The sequence below is a fragment of the Dermacentor andersoni genome, chromosome 1 (genome assembly GCF_023375885.2).
Source record: "Dermacentor andersoni chromosome 1, qqDerAnde1_hic_scaffold, whole genome shotgun sequence".
Lineage (NCBI taxonomy): Eukaryota > Metazoa > Arthropoda > Arachnida > Ixodida > Ixodidae > Dermacentor > Dermacentor andersoni.
Window position 1 is genome coordinate 293,282,919 of NC_092814.1, and position 21,780 is coordinate 293,304,698.

The window sequence follows — 21,780 nt, forward strand, 5'->3', positions numbered from 1 at the left end:
CCCAAACAAGGAGTGGTGACGTTGCATACGCCATCACCCCTTTTACTGCCGTCGGTGAGTAAAACGGTGGCCGAGAAACAACTACAGTTTTTTGCACAAAACGCAAATGCACAGCCATCGAGAAACCGAGCCAAGACAGAGCGTTGGATTCGCTGCTGCAGCTTCTCTTAGTCAAGTGATGTGGACCGCTCGGGAATCCTGCGACATCACACGGACATCACATTCGCACTGTGTAAAGCATATATATCTAACCAACATGTGATTATATGCTGGGTACCTGGACATAGGGGCATCGAGGGAAACGTTCTAGCCGACCAGATGGCCACATCAACTTCATTGCATGCAGTTAATCCAACTGCTTCGGTCCCTGTCACAGACCTGAAGCCTTTCTTAAGAAGGAAACTACGAAACCACTGGCAACGCATGTGGGACGAAGAAATAAATAATAAACTGCATGTAATAAAGCCACAATTAGGTTTCTGGCCTCCTGTAACAAAATCCCGCCGGACAGATGTCCTATTCTGCCGTCTAAGAATAGGACACACTTTTGGCACACAACTTTTTACTCACGGGAAACGAGCCTCCAAACTGTGGTAGATGCGGGGAGAGGCTGACCGTTCTCCACGTCCTACTGGAGTGTCGGGAAGCCGAATCTGAAAGAAAGAAACATTTTCTCTTAGCATACCGGCAGCACATCCCCCTTCACCCTGTTATGTTACTTGGTCCAGAACCACTCTTTGACACCAACGCCGTCCTAGGTTTTTTGAAAGATGTTGTATTGCATGTTATTTGCCCCACACGTTCGTAGCGCTTCCTCTCTTCAGAGGATGCCGCTGTGATAATTATTTTGAATAGCACATGCCTCTAGGCCCTTGTGGTTCAAGGGCTCTGGCGAGGCAGTAGTGCTGTAAGCAATTTAACATCTCGCATATTTTAAACAATGCATCATTCGTCTACGATCGATTTTAATGTTCATAGTATTCGTCATTAGTCATCGCCATAATTTTATAGCACGTAGATTTTACGCACTTTACAGCGACTATTTTTAGGCCACTTTACAGCCAAGTCACATCTTCCATAATACATCGTTAACACTACCACTTGTCATGGCACTCTTTGGCCAAACCTGGCCCTTGCGCCATAAAACACCACACATCATCATCATCATCATGGACATCACATTCTCTTCTACTTAAAGTTTGTGTGAGTCACGCGAGCCAGCAAAGCCAGCCCAACACTGCACGATAACGAAACTACTGCAACGTGAAAGTGCGGGTGGTGCAATGTGGGGAAAATGAAACCTTTGCTGTGCGCACCAATGTCATGGGTAATGTCAACAAGTTCTTTTTTCTAAATATCAAATAGAATCGGACAAGTAGCATTTTCTTTCAGCTTATAATGCAATGCAATAATCTCTTTACTACGAGTGGTTGAGTAGTAGTGAAAAATATGAGAAGTGCCTTCGTCATAGAGCTAGTACTTGAATGTCCCAAGAGAGTGTCTAAGTGTGTCCTGCATTTACCTAGATTCCTCTATTGCGAAAGCTCTGTTCGCAATAATATTGACGCCTTAAACGCTGTCGAGTGCTAATCTATCACTTTGGTTTGACTTAATATTTACCGTATCTACTTGCATAAAGATCGCACTCGCGTAATGATCGCACCCCTGAATTTTGTCGTCAAAATTCAAATTTTTTTCTTTCCCGTGTAATGATCGCACCCTGAACTTGCCACAGCGATAGTTCGTGTGCCAAGTCTAGCTAATGATGATCGCGCTTACCATCTGTTGAATGCTGTCGAATGCTACGCGAACGACTCTTCAAGGCATACCAAATGGTCTGCACGCAGCAAACATTCTTAAGCAGATGCCCCATTTTATTCCTTTCATCACTTTCCACTTTCCATCACTTTCCAAAAAAAGAAAAAAAGCTACAACTAAACTTGCCGTGGCTTTATTATTTGTAGGCTTTATAATGGTTGCGGTCAACAACAGCAAAAAAGGCGCCTTTCAATTCTTCTCGTCTGCACTCGTGGGCACGCAACAAATTGTGAGCGGCAACGATAGTAGCCACGTTTACACTGATACATTAGAAGTGTACCCTATTCATATGCCGACATTTGTAACACAGCTAAGATATTCACCCACCCTTAGCGGAAACGTGCCGTATTAGGATAGTAGTGAAGACAAGTGCCGCAGTTTCCACAGCATACCCACCATGTGTTTCTATGTCACTGGCAGCTAAGCACGCCCATCTCTGTTTCTGTCCCCTCAAAGTGGACATGGCTACGTTATTGCCGCAGAGTTGCCGATATTAACAATATTATTCATTACTGAAACGGAAGAAACTGTTTCAATGCGCGTAATGTACTCACGAAAAGGAAAAAAATCGCAGTCGGCACGTTCAGCTTGCTCCGCCGGCCAAAATTTTTGTTTTGGTGCCCCGCACTGTTACAGCAGCAGCCACCTGGTTGTTGACCTGTTGTCACCCCACAGCAAACGTGGGATGCAAAAAAAAATGTTTCTTTTCGCAGGAAATTTAACCCGCGTAATGATCGCACCCCTGAATTTGCAGCAATTTTTATGACAAGAAAGTGTGATCGTTATGCGAGTAGATACGGTACCTTTAGTGTCCCTTTAAAGATTTTGTAGCTCAGCTCAATGCATGCATATCTGGATAGAGGGATACAGCAGGGAGAGAGAGAGTTGTTGGAATTTTCTGAAAAGCCATCAGAGTTTCTTGAAGCCAGAAATATTGCAACACTTGTGCTCCGTGCAGGGTGTCTACCAACTGGGAAAACTGGGAATTCTCGGAGATTTTGAGTACTCTGGAAAAACTCAGGGAAAACTCAGGGAAAACTCAGGGAAAACTCAGGGAATTTGTGCTTATATCAGGGAAAATTAGCTGTAATTTTATTGAAAGGAAACGAAAGTCTCGGTAATGCCGGCTCGAGTAACAGACAGGAATCGTAACGAATCCTCTTTAACGCCCTGTCGTCGGCTGGAGGAGTTGCCAGTGTACAGGCAACGACAGACTTTCCGGATGCCTGATAATTTGGACGTCTTCGCGGCGCCACCACGTACACCATACAGTCAATGTATCAGAACGTCTGAAATTTCGGACGCAAGAACCCTTCGCCGTCCGATTTTCCAGACTTTCTGTCGTGGCTGCAGGTCCGAAACGGCATTAATCAAAGCCGCCGCTGCGCTCTCGCACGCAGATCCACTGGTAGCCGTAGCCACTACTGCAGTAACGCGAGGCTTAGCAGCTTCGACGTTTGCTTTTAAACTTCTTGCTGTTGGGTGCCGTGTTTTTTTCATTGAAAGAATTCGCCGCTGTCAGCAATGGCACCGACTCTGCCTTTGTGGTCCTCGCCATTGGCTTCGAAGCTCTGAAAGCATGGTGCATTGCATAATGCAAGTTCCCAAAAGTCAGCTTTGCCTCTGTACAGAAATGTTACTTGGTGAATCATGCGCAAAATTATTGCGGTGAAGCATAACAAGCACGAGAAGGGGCAATTGCCATGGGACACAGTATGTGTTCCATAATTATACACGTATGCACCGGGTATCTCCTGTCGCAGTACGGGCACCAATATGCCTAATACATGTACCGACAGGCCTTCAGAGCTTTTTCGAATGTGCCTGTGGCGGTTTGAGCCCTTAACCCTTTCAGGGTCGATTTCTTTCGCCATATGCGACCGCCCAGGGTTGATTTCTTTTATTGCAGATTCCAATTCTACTGAGGGACCTATTTCGGAAAAATTTACCTTAATTTTTCTAGAGTGACCATAAAGTGAGAAAAAAATATTTCACGTTGGTATATATGTACTGTTTATTTATAAATAACAACAATACAAAAAAGGAAATAAACTTGTAAGAATTAAAAATTTGATACATTGTTATACACATAGTTCAAGGCTTAGAAAATGCACACACGAGAATATTTTGCAAGTCTCAAATATTCCTGTTCTTAGACTAATATTTATGTCCATAGCATAATCAAACTGCGTAGGTGAGTGCACTCAAGAAAACTGTGCGGTTGTGTGCCTGTCAAAAAAGCAAAATGTGTGACAAACTTCCGCTAATCTTCATCGTATCACCAACCAGAGGCAATTAGTTGTCGCGAGTCTCCAAAAAAAGAAAAGGAAAGGAAACGCATGCACAGCAGCATCCTTCCTATGTGAACCCCTGTGAGCACTAAACGAGCGAGAAACAGGCAGTCGCCCTTTGAGCGATTAGTAACGAGATAGCCATCAGTTTTGTGAGTGTAAGAAGCCGAAACCGCCTGCGAAACAAAACCCAAACCGCCGCCCGGCCGCGCGCACCGATGCGTGAGCGGTAATATATAGACGTGCCGGAGCAAACTAGCTCTAAAACAAACCATGCAACGAAAACCAATAGAGGGAAGTGTGAGAAAGAAATTCCCTGTATTCCCACATAGTGGAAGCACTTGGCAGAAAAGAAAAAGTTAGAAAATTGGCGCGCATTTTAAACGTACAGACGGCACCGTAAATATACGGCATCAACCATTTTGGACTTGCTCGCGGCACTGTATATTGACACGTGTACTTATCTTTATCAGGCGACCACGTTTCGCCGCTTAACTGTAATCGCACAGCGCGGGATGCGCCTGCATGTATCCGAAGTTTCTGGAAAGTTATCGATGCTTCTACCCGGTTGTCTGTTGTCGCCGAACCTTGTGTTATCTGATTTCATCGCATGACGCGAATGGTGTAGAACTTTGTGGAAGGCACGCGGGCCCGAACGATTAGTCTGGAACATTCGACGACTGCTGTATAAAAGCCGACGCGCTTGACCCGCTGATCAGATTTTCAACGATCGCCGACCGTGTTCGCCGCTATCGTTGTGCTATAAGTGTAGCCTGTTTTGTGGGCACAGGTTCGCCCAATAAAAGTTAGTTTTGTCGTTCACAGTATTGCTACTGTGTTCTTCAACGTCACCACCACGTGACATCTGGTGGAGGTGCTTTTCGTTCATGTACCGGACGCCCCCGACAAGCCGTGATCAAAGCCCGGACCGCAAAGAGAACACCAACGTAGTCCCGGAGCATCGAGCAAGCCGCCGTCTTCAACAGCTGCCCCCGGAGCACGGACTTCTACCTGAGAAGACCAAGAAGATTGTGGCCAAGGCAACCCCAATGGCAGCCCCAGCGTCCCCCATCGTGCTGCAGCAGCCCAGGGAACCTCCAACGTTCCACAGATCAACATTCGAGGACCCGGAAACCTGGCTCGAGACGTATGAGAGGGTCGCTACGTTTAACAGTTGGGACAGCGAAGACAAGCTGCGGCATGTCTATTTCGCACTGGAAGACGCCGCCAGGACCTGGTTCGAGAATCGAGAAGCCACCTTAACGACGTGGGACCTGTTCCAAAGCGGCTTCTTGCAAACGTTTACAAGCGTCGTGCGAAAAGAGCGAGCCCAAGCACTACTAGAAACCAGAGTGCAGCTGCCAAACGAGACGATCGCGATCTTCAAGGAGGAGATGGCCCGTCTTTTCCGGCACGCCGACCCGGAAATGTCAGAGGAGAAAAAAGTCCGCTTCCTGATGCGGGGTGTCAAGCAAGAACTTTTCGCAGGACTTATTCGTAACCCACCGAAGACCTTAGCTGAGTTTTCTGCAGAGGCATCGACGATCGAGAAAACTCTGGAGATGTGCACCCGGCAATATAACCGCCAGGGGCTCACGCCGCAACGCTATCCAAGGACTGGATTCGGACTACCTTCAGGAGACCATCAGGGCCATTGTGCGCGAAGAACTGCGCAAGGTCCTGCCTTCGTCGCAGCCCCAAGTGGCTTCGATCGCCGACATCGTGAAAGAAGAGGTGGACCGATCGCTTGGAGTTCCCGAGCTGCAACCACAATAACCGCAGCCCCAGCCAGAAGCGATGACATACGCCGCCGTCGCACGCCGTCAAGGTCCCCCTCCGCGACCATGCCAGGGCCCTGCAACGACGCAATTCCGTCGTCCGCCGCCAGCACGCCCACCCGTCGCCCAGCGCATCTACGCGAGGAAGACGGACATTTGGCGAGCCCCCGAGCACCGCCCGCTGTGCTATCACTGCGGAGAAGCCGGCCATGTGTATCGCTGATGCCCATACCGGGAGATGGGACTGCAAGGTCTCGCCGTCAACGCTCCGCGCCCGCAGCAAGGTTAACGCCCTCACGATATCGCTGACTACCTCGCCGCTACTCAGTGGAGCTCTCGACGACCGTCGCGTTCGCCATCACCAGGCCGCTACCTGTCGCCGCAACGCCGTCCATACACTGGCCCAGCCCGGGGCCGGTCAGCGAGCCCATATCCGGAAAACTAAAAGCAGCAACCGATGGAGGTGCGGTTGCTGTTCGTCGAACTGACGAAGATCCTCCACCGCCGACGAAGACGAAGAAACCATCTCGACGACCTAATGACGACACGCTGCCGTCCCGACGAAGCCAGGAAGCCAAGACTACACCGACGAAAGACTGCTTGACGACGCGACGTTCCCGCTTCAGTTCAACGCGACGCAGCCGTGATCCGACGCCAAGACCCAACTGCAACGCCAGACAAAGAACCACCGACCTCGACGTACTTCTCGACGGCCACGCAGTCACTGCCCCAGTCGACACAGGGGCCGATTACTCCGTAATGAGTGGACACATCGCCGCCCAGTTGAAGAAGGTTAAGACTGCATGGGAGGGCCCCCAAATTCGTACCGCTGGAGGACACCTCATTACACCGACTGGAATCTGCACGGCAAGAATAACTGTTCATGACCGGACTTACCCTGCCACCTTCGTTATCCTCCAACAGTGTTCATGAGACGTCATTCTCGGCATGGACTTCCTTAACCAACACGGCGCAATCATAGACCTGAAGTCAAAATCGATAACGCTGTCGGAAGATCAAGCGATACCGCCGGAGAGCTTTCGTAGTCACCACGCCTTGAGTGTTCTCGAAGATCAAGTGAGCATCCCGCCTCGCTCGAGCATTGTTATTTCGGTCGGCACCGAAACACCCGCTGACATGGAAGGCGTCATCGAAGGCGACCAACGTCTACTGCTAGACCGTGAAATTTGCGTGGCAAGGCGGATCGCTTGACTGCATGGAGGGAAAACTGAAGTGTTGCTGACAAACTTCAGCCAAGAGTTCAAGCACATCAACAAGGGCACAACGATCGCGTACATCGAGGCAATTCTGGAAACCAGTAATGCGTTTGTCCTCTCGAATTTCGCCGCATCTACCCCGACGACGATGGTTCCCGAACCAGACTACGACATTAATCCAAGTCTCCCCGTGATTAAGCAACAGCAGCTCAGAAGTCTGCTCCAACGATACAAAGGCTGCTTTTCGACGTCATCGAGGATTCGACAAACACCAGTCGCCAAGCATCACATAATCACCGAGGAGTGCGCTCGACCACTCCGCCAGAGCCTTTACCGAGTTTCGCCGCGAGAACGTGCAGCTATAAGAGAACAAGTCGACGAAATGCTGCGCAACGACATCATCCAGCTGTTGAAAAGCCCGTGGGCATCCCCTGTTGTCCTGGTAAAGAAAAAAGACGGAACCCTATGTTTCTGCCTCGATTATCGTCGTCTGAACAACATCACGAAGAAGGACGTATACCCCCTCCCACGAATAGACGACGCATTGGATCGGCTCTGCAACGCTAAATACTTCTCGTCGATGGACCTCAAGTCTGGCTATTGGCAAATAGAAGTCGACGAAAGAGATCGCGAAAAGACTGCCTTTATCACCCCAGACGGCCTCTACGAGTTCAAGGTTATGCCATTCGGACTGTGCTCAGCGCCTGCAACGTTCCAGCGCGTCATGGACACGGTGTTAGCAGGATTGAAGTGGCAGACTTGTCTCGTTTATTTGGATGACGTCATCGTCTTCGCCGGAAATTTCGACGATCACCTCAAGCGGCTTGCGACAGTACTAGAGGCCATCAAGTCGTCAGGGCTTACTCTGAAGCCGGGAAATTGCCGGTTCGCTTACGATGAGCTTCTGTTCCTAGGCCACGTAATCAGCAAATCTGGTGTCTGTCCAGACCCGCAAAAAACAGCTGCCATCGCACAATTCCCGCAACCCATCAACAAGAAGGCAGTGCGTAGATTCCTTGGCATGTGTGCCTACTACAGGCGCTTTGTCAAGGACTTTTCACGCATCGCCGAGCCGTTGACACGTCTAACTAAATGTGATGTTGAGTTCAAGTGGGAAACGCCGCAGGCCGACGCCTTTGAAGAACTCAAACGACGCATGCAGTCACCGCCGGTACTTGCGCACTTCGACGAGTACGCCGATACAGAAATCCATACTGACGCCAGTAGCCTAGGCCTCGGTGCCGTTCTAGTCCAGAGAAGAAACGGAGTCGAACAGGTGATAGCTTACGCTAGCCGGTCGCTGTCAAAAGCGGAAGGCAACTATTCTACGACCGAAAAGGAATGCCTCGCCATCGTTTGGGCTACAGCTAAATTTCGCTCTTATCTTTATGGCAGGCCATTCAAAGTCGTCAGTGACCATCACGCGTTGTGTTGGCTAGCGAATATAAAGGATCCTTCAGGACGACTGGCGCGGTGGAGCCTCAGACTACAAGAATACGACATCACGGTAACCTACAAGTCCGGACGAAAACACTCCGATGCCGATTGCCTATCACGCGCACCCACTGACCCGCCGCCGCAAGACGACGAGAATGACGACGCCTTCCTTGGAATGATAAGCGCGGAAGACTTTGCTGAACATCAACGGGCAGACCCGGAGCTAAAAGGCCTCGTCGAATATTTGGAAGGGCACACCGACGTTGTCCCCAGGGCATTTAAGCACAGATTATCTTCCTTCACGCTTCAAAACAATCTACTCGTGAAGAAGAACTTCTCACCAGTCCGCGCCAATTACCTTCTTGTTGTCCCGTCAGGACTTCGTCTAGAAGTATTGCACGCCCTACATGACGATCCGACCGCTGGACACCTCGGATTTTCCCGGACACCATCGAGGATACAAGAAAAGTATTATTGGCCGCGCCTGACCGCCGACGTCGCCCGTTATGTCAGAACATGCCGAGACTGTCAGCGACGCAAGACACCGCCGACAAGGCCAGCCGGATTACTACAGCCAATCGAGCCTCCTTGCCGACCATTCCAGCAGATCGGGATGGAATTGCTGGGACCCTTTCCGACGTCAATAAGCGGAAATAAGTGGATCGTCGTGGCGACAGACTACCTCACCCGCTTCGCTGAAACAAAAGCACTGCCGAAAGGTAGCGCAGCCGAAGTGGCGAAATTCTTTGTCGAAAACATCCTGCTGCGACATGGCGCCCCAGAAGTCCTCATCACCGACAGAGGAACGGCCTTTACAGCGGAGCTCACCCAAGCCATTCTGAAATACAGCCAGACAAGGCACAGAAGAACAACGGCCTACCACCCGCAAACGAATGGTCTTACGGAGCGGCTGAATAAGACCCTCGCCGACATGCTAGCGATGTACGTCGACGTCGAACATAAGACCTGGGATGCCGTCCTGCCGTACGTAACATTCGCTTACAACACAGCGGTGCAAGAAACAACACAGATCACGTCGTTCAAGCTGGTCTACGGCAGGAACCCAACGACGATGCCATGCTGCCGCACGTCACTGACGAGGAAAACCTTGACGTCGCTACCTACCTCCAGCGCGCCGAAGAAGCCCGACAGCTCGCCCGCCTGCGGATCAAGAACCAGCAGAGGACCGACAGCCGACACTACAACCTCCGACGACGCTTCGTCGAGTACCAGCCCGGCGACCGTGTTTGGGTATGGACCCCGATTTGCCGACGAGGACTCAGTGAGAAACTACTGCGACGCTATTTCGGACCCTACAAGGTCATCCGACGTATTGGCGCACTGGACTATGAGGTCGTGCCAGACGGCATTTCGCATTCACAGCGGCGCCACGCACGATCTGAAGTGGTCCACGTGGTTCGTCTGAAACCCTTTTACGGACGCTGACGAACTTCCTTATCTTTTTTTTTGTTTTGGTTTCTGTGCTACAAGTGCTTTTGTTTATTACTTTCGTCTGTTTGCAGCATCAGGTCAATCCTTTTTAAGAGGGGGGTATTGACACGTGTACTTCTCTTTATCGGGCGACCACGTTTCGCCGCTTAACAACTGTAATCGCACAGCGCGGGACGCGCCTGCATGTATCCGAAGTTTCTGGAAAGTTATCGATGCTTCTACCCGGCTGTCTGTTGTCGCCGAACCTTGTGTTATCTGATTTCATCGCGTGACGCGAATGGTGTAGAACTTTGTGGAAGGCACGCGGGCCCGAACGATTAGTCCGGAACATTCGACGACTGCTGTATAAAAGCCGACGCGCTTGACCCGCTGATCAGATTTTTGACGATCGCCGACCGTGTTCGCCGCTATCGTTGTGCTATAAGTGTAGCCTGTTTTGTGGGCACAGGTTCGCCCAATAAAAGTTAGTTTTGTCGTTCACAGTATTGCTACTGTGTTCTTCAACGTCACCACCACGTGACAATATTTACGTCATTGACCCTGAAAGGGTTAAGGGCAGTAAAAGACATGCATTCACTTTTTCCAACTGGCCGATGTTTTGAACATTTTCGCGGCCCCTAGGGAGTTCGAAAAATTGGACATTGACTGTACAACTGACCAAGAAGATGCTTCCAATGGTCTGTGGGGCGAACACGCGGCGGAAGGAGGACGAGAGCAGAATGGACTTACGCATTGAGGAATGAATGTGAAAGGAAGCGTGCTGCCACTGCTTTGAAGGAGCCTGAGCTCAAAAAACAGTGTTGGCTGACACCAAGATTCAGGTGTCCCTCATCCACACCAAAATAAACTCTTTAAAGCAGTGAAACACAACACTGAGGCTTCATGCACGGGCTGAGAGTGTCAGGACAGTTGAGGTTGACTTACAAGCTCTTGAGAGAGAATCTCAATTGTGACAATGTTCGGGCCTCATACCACTGAGCTTGCTATCAGTTGATAGAAATAGCTCATATTTGAAAATATTTGCTTCTGTATGCGTCTCCTTTTTATTCGTATTTGAGAATGTCCGACTCTATTTGCAATTTTTTTTCGAATACATTTTATTTGCTGTGCATTTTACTACTCCTGCCTTCTGTTCTCTTTTGAATAAAATAAACACTACTCCTTAGTATTCAAACTGGATTAAGTTGTTTCTTTTTTTTATTTTCCACATGCTTACTAGAGAGTGACAGCATCGGGGGACATGGTTTCAGCCCGTCTTGACATAAAACATAGTTCTGCGACACTCAGGAAATTTTGCATAGGCACTCGTGAAAAACCTGGAAAACTCGGGGAATTTGGAAATTTCAACTTGGCAGACAGCCTGCCGTGGGTGGAAAATGTGTAATTATCACTGATATGTTTCTTCTGCCCTGCTCTCCCCATTAGGCTGATGGTGGTGTCGGGCAGCAAGCAGCAGCTGCCCAGCAGGCCTCGTCATTTGTTAGTGGTGGGCCTGCCTTGGCTGGACCAACCATGGGACCTTCGTACCTGTGGAACTACTTTGTGCCCACCCCAGTGGGCCCCATGGCTGCTCCTACGGCAGGGCCCCAGCCGCCTCCGCTGCTGTATCTGGGCAGCCAGCCCATGGTGACCCCACAGCTGGAGAACCTGCTGCGCCAGCAACAACAGCATCAGCAACAGCACCAGCAGCAACAGCAGCAACAGCAGCAACAGCAACAACAGCAACAACAGCAGCAGCAACAACAGCAACAGCAGCCACAGCCCATGGAGCCCAGCAAGGTGGCCAACAGTCCTGCTGACCTTTTCCAGGGGAGTCCATCACCAGCAATGGCACCCCCATCACAGCCACCCTGGATGCCACAGCAGCTGATGGAAGTGAGCAGCTCATAAAACTGCATGCATGGCACATGCTACATTCATATACAGTAGAACCTCTTTGATACGTTCCTGTTACGTACATTTTCTCAGCGCCAACGTTCACAATCGAGGACACATAAAATTACCCAGTAGAGTTGCGCTCATTTTTTACCGATTCATATGTTCTCAGGAAACACGGTTTTTCGGCACCAACGTTCAGTACGTGGCCAAAGTGCGATCGTATGATATGTTTTCCGGCCACTAGATCCCATGTAAACAAAAAAAATGTGCGAGGCGTGCGCGATCGAGAGCATTATATAGCTGCCCGTTGCGGCAGCTTCACTGCAATACTCGCCCACCCATCTTGCATGAAAACGCAGGCGCGCACTTGGTTTCTAATTTCGATGCCAGCAAATCTTCTGCAGGGACGTCGCACGCGGCATTCACAGCATCACCGCCAATCCTATTGCGATAAGCATCTTCGCCTATCTGTCTCGCAGCACGTGGTGCCATCGGAAGCGCAGCGCACTCAACAGGCGATAACTGAAACGCGGTGCCGTTCCCTGCTGCAGACTGCGATCGTAAACGTTTTCCGGCCGCTAGATCCCATCTGAACAAGAAAAGGCGTGAGGCACGCGCGATTAAGAATGGCATATAGCCGCCCTTCCCACATGAAAATGACGACGTACACAGTGTCTATTCCGGTACCAGCAAAAGTCCGCCCAGGTCCTCACATACCGCATTCACAGCTATCGCCGCCAATCCTATTGCGATTAGCATCTTCACCTATCTTTTGCAGCGCGTGGTGCATAGTGCCATTGGTAGTGTACTGCATGCTTTTAGTAGGCCATACAGTTGAACCCCACTATATCGAACCCGTTTACATAGAATTATTCTGTATATCGAACAATTTCTGAACACGGTATACAGTTGAACCCACTTATAACAATATTCAAGTGCCACGAAAATTCCATTGTTATAACCGGGTTGCATGAAAAAATCAAAATGGGGTATGGCAGAGCAGATATGAAAAAACTATATAGGCAGGGAGGCCAGTGCCCTCCTCACCACTTTCCTCGGCTCGGCTGCTGATTGTGTTCATTCATTTAACTGCTTCCTGGGCGCTCCAATCCCGTGTAACTAGCTGCGGCTGTCGGCGTTAAAGAATGGCACTGCTATAACAACAGCAAAGAGGTGTCACGGCTGGCAAGCGATATGCAAGCACCGCCGAGGCATCACTTTGATGGCCCCAAAAGGTACCTTTTAAAAATTACAAGAAAGATGCCGCGGCAGCCTGTCAGCTTAAGAAATCCAAAAGAAACGCTGAAAAGAGATCGCCACAAGCATCTCACCACATACTTCTCACTGGCTTGCACGAGAAAAGCCTGTCTGTCAGCCATGCATGCTTTACGCGAAGCTTGCCGACATCCTTCTCCAAGGCATCCAAGCGCTCCATGTAGTGCAGCGGAAGCTTCACAGCATGCTTCACGTGCTTCACAGCATATTCAATCTAATTTTGCTGCAGGCACTGAGACCCATTGCATGCGTACGCACTTATAATGGTGCTTTATTTCAACTGCAAATTTATATTGACACCTTTTTGCTACGTATACATACTTGAAGCATGGGTTATACAACATGACGTCTTCAATTTTGCTGTCGTTGTCAAGTGCATCGTCTGCTAGCAAGCATGCGCCCGTTGCGTGGACGCTGGTGAACACCCAGTTTTTCTCACAGAAATTCTGTGCAGTAAAATTTTTTATGGTATTACTTGCTTTGGTGTGCCCACGACTCTTGTAGGCCAGTACCAGTTGTAGTTTTAGCCACGTAAACTGGTATATTTAACTGTTTTTTAAAAGTAACACATAAGTTTTGCCATAAAAGCCGCCTATCTACAACATGAAGCTACGGAAGACAGTTTTATTGATATCTTGTCATTTTACGCACTCTTCTTGTTGGTGGAATACCGATCAGGGATAATGATCAAAGAAAACAATGTTATAGTGAAATAAACCAGGTTTATTGACTGCGTGGCACGAAGAGATACAGATGACCAATGCACTTCTAGGTAAATCTAAAGGTACGTAGACATATCTATCAAAGACATACATGTAGAGAAAAATTATCAAGTATTCTAAATGCACTGATTGAAAAAGTGAAAACTCCCGATCGGAATAAGTGTTTTTCTTTTAAAAGCTGCACCAGGCCAGGTGAGCCAATCAACTTTCCAAGAAAAGGAATCAAGGCAATTATTGGACGTTAATATGAACAACAGTGTTAGGGAAAATATATTGCATATGTACTCTGACTGCATCAGGGAGACCGGGAAGTCTTTACTAATGTAATCGCCATGCCTTGTCTGGCAATCTCCTTCAACGTTCCAGCGGGCGAAATGAAGTAGAAACATATAGCTTAATCGAATAGTATTTGCTATTCAGATCGTATTTGACTGCAGAATTCACTTTTAAAAATTATCGAATGGCCGTTTCCATTCTAATGTAATGCAGAACAGCACTTTTGAAGTCTCAAAGGTGAGGGGCCGATGCAAGTGCGGACTCTTATTTCGAATCATTGTGCTGCTGGAGAGTCATGGCTGTTGTACAGACGCGCACCAGTTCCTGAGAGAATTAAGGCATGGTGGCCAATCGGTTCTGAACAAGTTCACAACTGCCATTCAATATAAACGCCCCATTTTGGGGCAGCCTGTAAATCTGCTAACTTTATTCAGGCAAGGAAAAAATTTTTTTGACAGTATCACCATGTCTGCAACCGATTAAAGCTAAGTGCCGAATGTGGTACCACACTTACTTTCTTCAACGAACACATTAGATCTACAAATATCTCTACATGTATGTGAGGCATGAGGTTCCTTTAATTGCTTCATTATTGTTCTTTTTATAGTGCACCGGATAACTGAAAGCAGCCGTTTATAATACAGAAGCTGCTTAGTTGAGCGGACATACAGTTGGGAGCGGCATTAAATTTAGGTATGAAATGCAAGACTCTTTCTCAGAAATTGGACTCGAGAATTTTTTTCGTTTACACCCCTGAAAAAAGCCGAAGGACGCAGCTACCTCCTTTTTTTGTATATTTTTCTAATTAAACAAATTCTGGCGTTTTACGTCTGGTGATATGATTATGAAGCACCCTGTTCAGTTCTCATCACCTGGGGTTCTTTAACGTGCACCTAAACATAAGTACACAAGTGTTTTTCCATTTCGTTCTCATCGAATTCTGCAACCTGGTTTGGACCCGTGAGCTCAAGTTTAGCAGCACAATGCCATATCCACTATGTAGCCACCAACTAGGCTACTGCGCTGCCTTTTTTTTTCTTCTTCTTTTTTTTTTCCTGTTGTTGTTGTTGTTAATCATGGACTGGACAAAGAGTTTCGCCTGAAAGGCGAAGCAGCGAGAATGCAATAGCAAATTAGGCAACATAAGCGCAGCAGCAGCAGCGAGCAAATTGACCTTCATGCCCTCTCTCACTACAATGCAAACTAAATGTCGAAAGCACAGCGCATACGAAGCTACCTGAAATTCTGCATAATTGGTGTTCTATAATAACGAGTGCTGAAAGCATACAAGAGCCTTACTCTCTGCACATAATAGAGCAGTCAGATTGTATTACTGATGTTTTCATTCTGCCGGCAATGGGCGCACTTCGTCCACATCACTGATCGTTTTGAAGATGAAGCCCGCGCGGGCGCGCACTTTGTTCATATCGCAGATCGCTTTCAAAATACTGCACCTGTGCAAACATGCACTTTGTCTACATCGCAGATTGCTTTCAAGATATGGCAGCCGCGCTGTAAGCAGCAGCAGCTGGAGTAGAACCCCCGCCCCTCTCTCTCTCGACTTCCCCCCCCCCCCTCGTGCCTCGCGCGCGAGAGAAGACGTCGCGTTACCGTCCCACCTTCCTCCCTCACGCGCACGATATTCAGCCGGGATCATCGGCTGACCCTTGCAAGTGTCACTTGCCAGTCCGTGTCGACATGGCAAAAGTATGTTTTATAACCCGATTTTTAAAAAAATTGCCACTAATTTTGTCCTCTGTAGCTGATAGTCCGTTGTAGCACGGTCCGTTAAAACCGAACTTCGTTGCATTACTAAAATAGGTAGAGCAAACTAAGGCTGAAATATGGTCCGTTATATCCAAAAGTCTGTTGTGCATGGGTCCTTTGTAACAAGCGTAGACTGTATACAGTATTTAAGTTAACAAAGTAATTGTCTGGTCCATCGACTTCGTTAAGTAAAGATTTAACTGTAAAACACTTGCTTAATAGCCAACACATAAATTCACAAAAACTAGTTCTAAACTTCTAGTTCTAAAAAAAATACAGTGTAGTACTGTGCATACAAAATTCTAGAGAAAAACTGGCATCGGAGCTGACCATGAGCCATGTTAATAGCCACAAAAAGCCTTTGGCTTGTAAGTGACAATGAAGCCATCCAATGCCCTTTCAGTGCTCTGGCACTCCTTACATTGACTGTTGATATTCATTCTGAACACTTTGTTTTCTGGCCCCAGCACAACACTTGGTAGTTTCTTGTGGCCGATGGTTGTTCTCCTTCCAAAGACAATTGTAAAAGTAATTGAAGAGTTAATTAAATAACTTGTGTGTGGGTGAATTAGCATGTGATGCCAAAAAGTTACTCTGCAGTCACACACACGCTCGCTTTCAATGACCATTGAAACCAAAGGCCATTGAAGTGCGCGGGCTTAACTGGTTCCTTTGTGCGAGCTCATGGAATGGAGCCAACAGGGCTCATTGATTTCAGCGATCTGTGGTTTCGGTCATCATTGAAAGCATGCATGTGACTGCGGTATTAGCCTCTGTTCTGCATTATGGGCTCTGCCAGACAACTTGGCATCCAATTGGGTTTGCTGGCTGTCTGTTTTAGTGATGAGTCCTCACTGTATAGTGAGAGCACATGATGTTTTGCTGGTGCAGGTCAATGGCTGCCAGGTGGTGCCCCCAAGTGGTACAGCGCAGACGTCAGGGCCTGACTTACCAACAAACACTTACTCACTGTTCAATTCCCCTTGGCCCTCTGGTCTGCACCACATGGCCAAAGAAGGTTTGGAGCAAATGCCCCCACTTTTTTTTCCATTTCAGTATGGTAGTCCCATGCCAATGGCTCTTTTCCCACCCTTCCAATGACCTTCCTAACTTTTGTTTCTTTCTTCTTGTTTGTGGTTGTTCCTGTTATACAAATACATTATGGTTGGTTTCCTAGCTGAGTGTGCTTCTTATTGTCATGAGTAAGGCCTAGTTACATGCATGTTACAAATAAACTGCAAGAGCTAAATGCAGCTTTTGCTTCCCTGTCTATGGGTGTTTTATGTTTTCTATGCTGCCTAGCGCTGAGAAAGAAAAAGAAAGGCTTTCAGTTTGTTTGAAAAATGTGTTTGATTATGGGGAACTCATTAATCGTGAAAGAGTGGTTTCTTTTAAGGACACTGAAGGCAAATATTAAGTCAATGTGGACTGTTTATATACCATTCCAGAAACCTTGCAACACTTCTTTCATGCCAAGAAAAGACTTAGTTTTAGAGGAAATTGCATTATGAAGGGTCCGCATACCTCTAATGCAATTCAAATAGCCTGCTCCTGAGTAGAAAGTGGTGACATTGCCTACGCCATCACCGTACGTTACTGCCGTCGGTGAGGAAAACGCGTGGCAATGGAGAAACCAAGCCACGACAGAGCATTGGATTCGTCCCTTCAGCTGCTCATCGTCAAGTGGCATGGACCATTCGGGCATCCCACAACATCACATGACATCGAATTCTCTGCTACATGCAGTTTGTGTGAGTTTCTCGAGCCAACAAAACCAGAGCAGCACTATGTGATAAGGAAACTACTGAAATACAAAAGCGCAGATGGTGCAGAGTCGAGCGAAAACAAAATTTTTCAGCCTCCGGTGTCGTTGTCAAAGGTAACGTCAATGAGTTTTTTTCTAAGAATCAAATAGAACTGGACAAGTAGCATTTTCTTCCATATTATAATGCGATGCAATTATCTTTTTATTACGACTGGTTGAGCACTAGTGACAAAACTATAACTAAGAGTACCTACGTCATTGAGCTAGTACTTGAATGTCCCGGATGAGTCTCGAATCGTGTCCTGCATTTACCTCAATTTCTCAATCACTAAAGCTTTGTTTGCAATAATAGTGATGCTTTAGACGTTCTCGAGCCTTTATCTATTGCATTAGCTTGACTAAATATTTGCCTTTAGTGTCCCTTTCTTTAAGTAATGTGAGATGCATAAAGTACTTGGAGCAGTGTCAATGTATTTCTTCGGCAGGGTTAATTGCTACATTTGTATGCATTTTGACTTGTGCTAGACTCCCATGGCAAATTGGGAACACTAGGCCAGCTCTGCGACCAAGCATGTGAACCTGCAGTGATGTGTGCAACTTTTCTGGGCAGGGCATCAGCCTTTATTATAGTCTTGGAGCAAGTGCTGGGGGCCTGGAGCATAAGGGAGTGGTGCAGGTGGAAAGACTGAATCTTTCTGAAAAATGTCTTTTTTTTTTGCTTTTTACCTGAAAAGTTGAGCCAAGACACTCTATTATAGAAAGATATCAGGGCAGAATTTTAACAGAAACACTTGCCTGACATAGATAGTGATTTAAGAAACCATGATATTGGTTGTGTCCAAGCATCTGCCATCTGATATGTGACGATGGCTGCCATCTAGTGATGCAAAGCTATCGATAGTACCATTGAGAGTGTACTACCAATAGTACAATCGATAGTACTATCAAGTGCACTATCAATAATGTAAAATCGCGCAATGTATCACGTATAAACTCTGCAACATAAAGTTGATCAAGTTTCCTGTTCCCAACTGCGTGAAATGAGTGTTTGTGAGGGTTAGTTATCGCATAATTTTTTGCAATATCACTAGCCAAGAAGTGAAAAAGTATCACGAGCACTGTCAATAGCAAAGTATTGTAATACTATCGATAGTCACTTCTTTAACACTTTTGCATCACTGCTACTATTCTACCTCCACACAAACAGACACACTTTCTCTCTCTCTCTCTCTCTCCTTCTCTCTCTCTCCTTTTTTTTGTGTTGCTCTTGTTGTTGTTGTGTACTTAGATTTAGGTGCACTATAAAGAACCCCAGGTGGTCCGAATTTCCGGAGTCCCCCACTACGGCGTACTTCATAATGAGAAAGTGGTTTTGGCACGTAAAACCCGATAACTTAACTCTCTTATTATTTTTATATAAAGAAAACAGTCTAGTAATTTCTAGTAACAGTGGTAGTGATGCACACAGCAGTGAATACATGCTTTGAGCTACAAAAGCTCTAAACTGTCTTGTGTTTTCCAATGATTTGTATGTATTGGGAAAAAAAAGTCTTTTTACGGCTAGCAGCTTTTTCTTCCTTCACTACTGCCTGTGGCACCAAGAACAATTCATATGCGTTGCTGATAGTTCTTACAGCTGCATACAGAACGGCCTTGCGCATCACTACTTTGTTGTACTAGTACACTAGATTTCAACACAGCTTTGTAAACAAGCAAAAGGTGAAAGTCTCTTGCATTGGCCTCTAGCGATGATTTATGTGACGCCATCTAATGGTGGGTTCTGGCGCTAGTTCTGGTGCATTGCCCTGTCCGGCATACATTTGTGTGCTGTCACGCATTACGGGCACAAAATATGAACAACTGATTCAGATATTATGATGCAAGCTTTTGTGTCCTTGTCCTAGGAGCCTGTGGAGTTTTCTGGACTGCTGAAAGTGGGATTTTCCTATAATTAGGGTCAACTGTAGCCAGTGTCAACAGGTTACGTATGGTTAATGACTAGAGAAGGGCTAATGACTTTTCTTAAAATTATCTGACATTTCTTCAATGGATCTTGTGTTGCACAGTGCTATGGCAGTTATTGTACGCTAAACCTGAAAGCACTACAGCAGAGTCATATTTTGTTTTGCTCTTGTGCAAAATCAGACACATTGCACTGTTCTTGGATCATGCAGGCTAGTTTTGGTGTCTTGTTCATGAAACAGCAAGCTGAAATGAAATGTAACCTTTTATTTCTTTTGGTTCTGCAGTACAAGTACACATGTTCCTTTTAGACTTCAAAAATGCAAGGAATGATTTTAGTTAGGGGTGTGTGAATATCATACAGTAGTTCCCAAATTGTATTGAAAAGAAAACAATTATTGTAGTGCTGCATGTCAGGAAATCTTATGCAGCTGGCCCACATGCTCAGGAGTCTACTCCCCTCATCTGGCTTTGAAAACAGTAGTTCCCAAATTGCATCAAGAAAAAGAGTTATTGCAGTGCTACATGTAAGGAAATTTTGTGTAGCTGCTTCACATGCTAAGGAGTCTACTTCCCTCATCTGGCTTGGAAAATTTTGCCGTTGAGAACTTCAGTACCTATATTCATTGAATGACCACATACTTTCTGGCTTTCTTGCAAAGTCTCGGAAGTTTTGTTCTTTATCCATCCAGAAAAAACCAAACAGTCGTCATTTTTACAGCAAGACGGTTCTGCTAGTCGTCTGTTCGGTAAGACCAGTGCAGACGAAAATGCAGATGTTGAGTGTGGAAGGTGCTTCACATGACCCGACGTCACTGTTTCGCTTACTCGACAGTGGTCTGAGCATATCGAGGCATGCACTGACTAACCTTTAGCTCTGCCGTGGGTTGTAGGCAGAGCCTAGATCTTCCAGAGCTGCCTGGCATGTCAGCTTTGTCATCTACTATTGCACACTGCTGCTTCGCACACTGCGGATGAAATCACAAGTTATGGGCCTAATACCAAGCACCGAAGGCCTAATACATGACTTAATGTCACCATTTTGCACTTAACACCCCTTGATCGTAGTCGCCACGGAGTGGGTTCATTTTCATATTTTGAGTCGTCTCCTCGGGATTCCCTTTGAGAGTTCTGAACTCTGAAAGGCGACTGCCAGACTGCTCACACGTCACACCTAATTGGAAGGTGGAACTGAAAGTCAAGTCTGCTTGCTCCATCGTTTGTGAGAATGTATGCTGCTGCTAGGCTGTTGTACTCTTTTGTTCCGCAAGCGTTTCCGTCGTGCAGATCGACCCAAATCGCCATGGGTGTTTGCCTATCATCTAATCGCTGGCTGCTCAAAGCTACGAGTGCAAATATGCGCATACTGTTCATAACACGTGGCCGTTGGGCAAAGCGGAAAATGGCGGGAGCCATGCTCACAGCTGAATGGGCTCCCATTCAGCTGTGAGCATGCTCCCGCCATAAAGCAGCTATGGCAATGGCTCCTTTTGGATAGCAAAATAAGCTCTTGTCGATCTTGGCCTCCAGCCTTTCTCTCTCTTAACTGTGCATTGCAATGATCTTTTGACTTGGAAGATGCATTGCATGCAAAAAAAAAAAAAATTATTTGCAAACTTCGCACACGAGAAAGCAAAAAATTTAGTGCATCTATATGAAAACTCTTAATAGGCATACATTAAGGACAGCATCAACTGAGAATTGACCCTTCAAATGCTGGCAGTGATTTCCAAGGGCTGTCTTTAGCTGGTGCTGGAGTCTTTACAGAGCTCACTCGAGTTTACAGATGTTCACATGAAGACCGTTATAAACCTGAAAAAGGTTCTTTGCGGGCTGCCTCGGTGCACACCATCTCTACCAAGGTTCATGGTAATTAATTGCGAGCTTTGTAATTTTACCACACCCTGTTTAAAACTCGATAGTATGTACAAAAGGTCTGCTCAGTTCTTCCTGCAAAGTTTTACTAAACCTGAAAAAGGTTCTTTGCGGGCTGCCTCGGTGCACACCATCTCTACCAAGGTTCATGGTAATTAATTGCGAGCTTTGTAATTTTACCACACCCTGTTTAAAACTCGATAGTATGTACAAAAGGTCTGCTCAGTTCTTCCTGCAAAGTTTTACCTTTGGAAATCGCCCACAGTC

The 21,780-nt window shown here is 46.9% G+C and overlaps 1 protein-coding gene across 5 annotated transcripts in view; it reads left to right on the forward strand.

The window, feature by feature from the left end:
• LOC126548565 (nonsense-mediated mRNA decay factor SMG7-like) overlaps nt 1–21,780 on the forward strand; it is a 125,274-nt gene that overhangs the window by 84,621 nt on the left and 18,873 nt on the right. For all 5 annotated transcript variants that reach the window (XM_050196793.2, XM_050196796.2, XM_050196794.2 and 2 more), the window contains 2 exons: nt 11,419–11,868; nt 16,803–16,929. In XM_050196793.2, the coding sequence (XP_050052750.1) occupies nt 11,419–11,868; nt 16,803–16,929 (577 nt within the window). The remainder of the gene's footprint in view (nt 1–11,418; nt 11,869–16,802; nt 16,930–21,780) is intronic.